Genomic DNA, 7,228 nt, shown 5'->3' on the forward strand with positions numbered 1-7,228 from the left:
CCAAAAATATTTATGTAATGTATGACTGCGTAATCAAATCTTTGTAGATTGTCCAGTATCACCTTGTTTTGTTTTTATGACGGCACCAACGAATTAGTTTAAATCGAGCATCAGCAATGTTCAGATGTGCCTGTATTTTTATATTTTGACTCTGTGTTATGGATGACGATGACTCACTTTAGTTCGTTAATTTACCCTCCTTCGTTTTACTCGCTAACTAATGAATAATTTTAATCTCGTATTTTTATTGATTGCAATATTACTTGAAAAGGACCCAAAATAGGGTCGAAACGTTGTATTTTGGCCAAAGGAATATGCCAGTTGGGTTGACTCCAAGTTTCCTGTTTTAATAATTACTCAAAATTTGATCAAAATTATTCCAAGAATTTTTTAGATCCTATACATAGGGTAATTAATCAATCAACCTCTCATTTTTTATCAAAAATAAAAGAAAATTAGCTACTATTGCCACAACCTGTGTGTACAGTCGGGAGCACTGAGGTTGCGACACTTTTTTTTTATAAGTTTACGAACGCGCAAAATAATTCAGGATCCTGAATTTTTTGCGCGTTCGTAAACTTATAAAAAAAAAAGTGTCGCAACCTCAGTGCTCCCGACTGTACGTTACAATTCATAGCGAGTCTATTCGCCCTACACTTGTCCATTTTGCTCTTTACCATCTTATATGTTTCTTCAAATATTTTTTATCGTCTTAATATGTTCTGAAACGCTATACATATACTATATTTCTTTGTCCATATTATTATACCTTGTATCACAATCAAACTTATCTTCTAAATAATTTTAATAAATAAAACAGATCTTTTTGTCATCGTAAATAAATATATATTATGTGCACTCGTCCCTTGATTTACGCAAAGAATGTGTTCCATGTGGTTTCTTTTACACTGCTGCTGAGTAATAAAATCTATCAGTACAAAAATACATAAGAGAAAAACTTGTACACTATAATGTACATACTAACATTGTACTTCACTTGTTTGTTCCTGATTGATTTCAGCTTCGCTTTGCAGTAAGTGAAGGTATTTTTACCGCCGATTTTTTAATCACGTATAAAAAGTACCGCGTAAATCGTGGGACAAGTGTACAATCTTTTAACAGACACGTGTTGCCTATAAATATTGTTCAGTACAAATGTTTACTTTAAAAGATTAAATTCCTTCCTCTATTATCAGCCATAATGTTCTTTGGTATATTTAAATTCGTAGATGCATCAGGTGATAAATGAAAGATTTTGATCATCTATGTACCAAATCAATTGTTGGAAAAAATGCAGTGCATAGAGAAATATACAATAGAAAAAGAAACAAAATATGCAGACCTGTTCGTTTGTCGTGCTAATCGCTGCAAGCTGTTCCTGCAAAGTGCGCACTCTTCTCTCGGCACCCGCCAGTTCTGCTTGTACAGCAGTGACATTGGTGCTGCCGCTACCGGTGCCAGCTTTTGCCAGCTCGCTCCGTAATTTGTCTACGTAACTTTGTTCCTTTTCCAACATAAGCTGGAATGTGTGAACTCGCTGCGTTTCCAGTTGTCGCTTCTTCTCGAGCTGAAACAAATCAGAGCAACATCTGTAAAAAAACAACCTTGATCAGAATTGCTTATATTCTATTAATAATAATAGCTAGTGATACAATTCGATAGAAGATAACATTGTGTATAATCTTGGAGCGTTAAAAAGTTGTAGTCGTTTGGTGTTCAATAAAAGAGAGAAATTTATAATAAAACATACTATTATATAATGACATAACAGGCAATTGAACCTCAATGGTCGACCACTGAGGCCTGTTGGTGAGACGCCTGTCTAGAGAGAAGAGAAGTCCAGGTTCAAAACCTGACCGAGATAATACTTTTCGCAATAAATTTCCTGTATTAAAATACTGGCTGGTTAACGTCAACTAAAAAGCTTGATTATTGTTATCTATTACTAGCAACTTAAAGAGATTTCTATGTGTAAAAATTGGTGAACACTGGAAAAATATTGTATTATCAATCAATAATGACTAGAAAATTTCTCCAAACGCCATTTTTTCATCAAACAATAAATATTTTTGAAAAAACAAGTTAAACGCATTGCAATAATCAAAACTTGTTCTTTTTGACATTAAAGTTAAGTAGTTTCACACACAAGCACTTTCCGTATTTTAAATGCGCAACATTTTCTTATAAATTAGACTTTATGCATATGTATAAATTAGATGTCAGAATACAAAAAGTAATTATATCTTACATTACAAATTAGTTAATATATCTGTACAGCTATGTGTAATATTAACATCAATTAAGAAGATATCTATTTATAACATTAAAAATTAAGAAGTTATAGATACATATTGTATACATACATATGTGTGCGTGGACAAGTATAAAATGTTATATATTTTTGAAAATATGTCCATCATCCTAATACATTATTGTTTTTTTAAATTGCTTCTAAATCGGTCAAAACATAAAGAATACACGTAGCAAAATCATTCTAGATATTTGAAAAAATAAAACCCAATCAATATGTATTTTTCAGCAAGTTTTGTGCTACCTTTACGCTCTGAAGAGAAGTCTCCTTAAAATAAAATTTCATTTGAAAAAACTATTTTAACAGTTGCACAGAGTAATTATAGACCACTGTTAACTTAATTTAAGCTAAAATGTTACACATGTCTCCTTTCTGTTTTCACTGGTTCAATAGGTCTTTTTATAATTAATAAATATTAATACATATTAATAAAAAATTTAACACATAGTTCAGTTTTGAGTTTTTTTTTCTCATAAATAGAAAAACCTAGCTTCTAACTTTATATACGTATTTGTTGCTACGTTATTATCATTTCTGCCTGTGCTTTTATTTCAGTCCTAATCTATCACCGCATAAATGCAAGAAAACCGAGGATGATAAAGGCAGTTTATTATATTTACGTCAACTGGTTGCGGGCCTGTGATTCGAGTGTTACACGGAGCACTGCCTGCCGGTGCTGTGGACACCCGATGAAGAGAAGTTGCCGGTTGTGAGGGTGACATGTTTCCGGCTGTCAACAAACTGACCGGACGTTGATGTTGTTGACTTGTGGCGCCGACCACTCCGACTTGCAGACCGGAAGTTGTTGTTGCTGTCGCTATTGTCCCTACTGCTGCCGCACCACTCGATGTCACTGGTTTCTGCTGCACCGTCAATACCACTTGTGTCGATGCTGCAACAAAGTTTTAGAAATTTCCAATATCGCTTCCGTTACATAAAACAGTAATTATAGCAGAATTATAATATGTGTAACTTCGATAAAAAATTATCAAGCAATAAGAAGTTACTCCTAATCAGGGATGTAAGGTAAATTTCAAAATTACATGTACCTGAATTGTTTACATAATTGTCTGTGACCTTTTTTCATGTAGACAATGTAAATTATGTAAACTTTATAAATTAGATGTCAGAATGCAAAGAAAGAATGATAATATTTTATATTACAAATTAGTTAATGTGTCTGTATATGTACAACTTTAATATCAATTAAGAAAATATCTATAACATTAAAAATTAAGAAGTTATAAGTGTATATACATGCGCGCGCAATAATAACATAATAAAAAGTTATGAATTAAAACAGGGAGCTTAGTGTCAACCCAACTGGCAAATTCCTTTATTTAATACATTACAATGTATTGATCTTAGTTTGGGGCTAACCACGATCACACATCTAAGATAGCTGGCCTTTAGTGACTGCTGTCAGAAGTATCTATGCTCCCCCTGGGGACCTGCTTGTATCTTTGGATGTCACTTCACTTTTCACTAACATCCCTAAAGAACTGGTGTTTGGGGCTATTGAAAAACGTTGGACTGAGATTTTACGAAATACTTTACTCAACTTACCCCAGTTCCTACACGCTATCGAATTATAATAGTTCCAAATTCTACCAGCTTCAAGTTTGACGGACAATTCTATGAGCAGATTTTCGGAAGTCCTATGAGAGTCTCCTTTGTCACCGATTCTAGCTGACTTGGAGACGAACAGCTTACAGAAACTAGATTTTAACGTTCCTACTTTTTACAGGTATATAGACATTTGCGCTGTTTTACCAAAAACTAAGATAAGCTTCGTTCTTTCTATTTTTAACAATTACCAGCCACGGTTACAATTCACTCACAAAATTGAATCACACAACTCCATTCCTTTTCTTGACGTAATATTTATTAGAAACAACAATTAAAAAATATTGACAAATTAGTGTCAAAAACCAACCTTTTCTGGATGATAAGTAAATTATTTTTCCAACCATCCTTTTAAATATGAAATTAACACTATCATTAGTCTCGTGGAGCATGCCATCTTACTTCCTGACCAAAAATTTTGGAAACAAAACATTGAATTAGTTAAGAAAATTTTAATTAATAACTCCTTTCCTGACAAAATCATTAATAAACATGTTAACATTAGAGTCAACAAATTAAAAAGGCGAAATACGATTTTGAGAGATTGTGTGTCTCACAATAAAAGTTTTGATCCTAAAAAAATGTATTATTCTCCCTTATATTAAAGGTTTGAGCAAAAAAATTACTACTAATTTCAAAAAGGCACGAAGGCCGCCACTCATGTTGTTTGCAGACATCGCATATTACGAGTACATGACTATGAGTTTAATTGGTTGGCATCAAAAATTTTAGCAAGCTTCTAACGAGGAAACAAGAAATTGCCGAAATGGTTTTTATCAAAAATCTAACAACACTATTAATTTACAAACCGACACCGAAAATTTGAATGTAATGTAATGCAATGTATAAGGGCCAGTTTCACAAACGTCGGTTAACTGTTAACCAGAGTTCAGTCAACTTCCTATCTTTTTCTATTTTGTTATCTAAGAAGAGACAGAGAATCAATTAACCTTCGGTTAGCAGCTAACCGAAGTTTGTGAAACTGGCCCTTACTGTGTAATCAAATCTATGTAGGTCGTAATATCACCTTGTTTGTTTTTATGACGTTACTTACAAATTAGTTCGAATCTAACATTCGAATGTGCTCGTATTTTTATCGTTTGACTATATCCCATAGATGACGGTTACTTACTTTGGGTCGTTAATTTACCTCCTTTCTTTTTACTTAATAACTAATTAATAATTTTAATCTTGTATATTTGTTGATTTGCAGTATTACTTGAAAAGGACCTAAACTAGGGTTGAAACGTTGTAATGTGTTAAATAAAGGAATTTGCAAGTTGGGTTGACAATAAGCTCTCTGTTTTAATTCTTAATCATCACTGGCAACTATAAGTGACTTCTTTTTCGTCATAAAAAGTTATGTTTAAAACATGTAATATAAACATAATCATAAAATATAAAGAAACCCTAACTATAATAATACTGGAATCTACGCTTCTTTTGGTTTAAGTGAGAGAATGGATATGACAAGAGGATATAAAATCTGTTTCTGCATATGTTTAGATCTGTCTGAGTCTGCTTAGTGTATGGTCTAAGCCTAATATTACATTCGTCGTACGACAAATTTTTTTAAGCGTGTTACTTGATAAATGTTTTAAGCGTTTTGATTGGCTATAGGGTAGAAAAGTTCTCAAATATCTAGAAATTTCCTAGCCTGTGGCCAATCAACTCACTTAAAAAATTTGTCGTACGACAAATATAATAATACCCTAAAGTCCATATTCTGAATCCTCTTTTCCCTATCTAAAAAAGGTGTTGCGAGTTCATTGTCGCTTTTCCGCGATGCCGATTGGCTCTCTCGAAACTCGATCGAGTTTCGATCTTGTTGCGAGTCGTTCTCTTCGACTCGCGGTTTTGACAGTTCGTATTTAAGAGGGTTATTTTGACAGTTTAGGTTTCGATCTCGTTGCGAGTCGTTCACTTCGACTTGCGGTTTCGATAGTTTGTATTTAAGAGGGTTATTTTGACAGTTTATGTAATATAATGCGGAAGAACAATGGCGCGCGCGAAGCGCGCGCTTGTGTTGTTCTAGTATCGATAAAAGTGCCACTAAAATTGGTTTTAAAGGATTCTTATTGGCTGAAAAGATCTTTTACAAGCACTTTTATTGATAAAAGAGGATTCAGAATATGGGCCTAAGTAAAAATTATTTTAAAAATTATGGAAAATGATGAAAGTGACAGAGGACCCCGGAAATAAAAAAAATAACAGGGAGATTGGGGGAGGAGGGGAGGGTAGTTATGATTGTCGAGATGAGGAGGGAGGAAGATAAGGAAGAGATATTAAACAAGATGGATAGTATAAGAATGAGAGGGGGGATAAGAGTAGACGAGGACTTGAGTATGGAAGAGAGGAGAATAAGATGGAAAATGATAGAAAAGGCAGGAAAAGAGAGGAAAGAAGGATAAGGGTGGAGAACAGGAGGATGTGGATAGATGGGAGAGAATGGAAATGGGTGGGAGAGGAAAAGGAAGGAGAGGAATGGAAGAGGATATAAAAAATAATATGAAATGATTTACAGGGAAGAAGGTGAGAAAGAGAAGAAGGAAAAAAGGAGAGAAAGAGGAGAAATGGAAAAAGAAGGAAGGAAGGAGAGTCAAGGAGAATGGAAGGAGAAGTGGGGAAAGGAACTAGAGGCAGAGAACGAAGACTGGAAAGGAGGGACAGGGAAAGAGACAGAGGAAAGAAGAATGGAATAGGTATATGATTGGGGGATAGGGAGGATGATGAGAAAGAGGATACGTGTGGGAGGGAGGGTTACATAGCATGTAAAGGTCGCAGAAGGCCAGGTCGCGAGAAAGAAAGAGAGAAATAAGGATGTAAAGGGTTGGGGGAACGCTCCCTTAAAAAACCGCCACTGTACATTTTTTTGACAGACTGTTACAATCTGCTCTTAGAACTCTCCTATCAAACAGTCTCTTCTTGCGTTTGGTGCTATCACCATGTCGTTTACAAATGAAGAAGCGTTTGATATGCTAATGGTTTTAGGTGAATGTCTTCAAAATTAATACAGGTGAAAATAATGTAAATATTTACATATTGGATGCTAAACTTACTGTTATTATTTCGACCATCACTTGTCAATTTTCCAGTCGTTTCTCCGCAATGGTCACAGATACTGTGATTATGTTCTAATAAAAAAAGTTTCCTTTTTCAAGCTCTATCCAATGACATCCTACACTACATGTATGTTCTCATTTGAAATTTCAAAGTTGACCGCGGTGACCACTACTTCCGGACAGTTCCGGAAAACGAAAGTACCTTTATTCGATTCTTTGGATAGGATTT

At 34.3% G+C, this 7,228-nt stretch overlaps 1 protein-coding gene across 9 annotated transcripts in view; it reads right to left on the minus strand.

Moving 5' to 3' along the window:
- LOC105558344 (rho guanine nucleotide exchange factor 12) overlaps positions 1–7,228 on the minus strand; it is an 88,067-nt gene that overhangs the window by 66,249 nt on the left and 14,590 nt on the right. For all 9 annotated transcript variants that reach the window (XM_012005964.1, XM_012005967.1, XM_012005966.1 and 6 more), the window contains 2 exons: positions 2,932–3,203; positions 1,343–1,567 (listed from right to left, as the gene is read on the minus strand). In XM_012005964.1, coding sequence (XP_011861354.1) covers positions 1,343–1,567; positions 2,932–3,203 — 497 coding nt within the window. The remainder of the gene's footprint in view (positions 1–1,342; positions 1,568–2,931; positions 3,204–7,228) is intronic.

Source organism: Vollenhovia emeryi, unplaced genomic scaffold (genome assembly GCF_000949405.1).
Source record: "Vollenhovia emeryi isolate VEMERY1.0 unplaced genomic scaffold, V.emery_V1.0 DF939353.1, whole genome shotgun sequence".
Classification (NCBI taxonomy): domain Eukaryota; kingdom Metazoa; phylum Arthropoda; class Insecta; order Hymenoptera; family Formicidae; genus Vollenhovia; species Vollenhovia emeryi.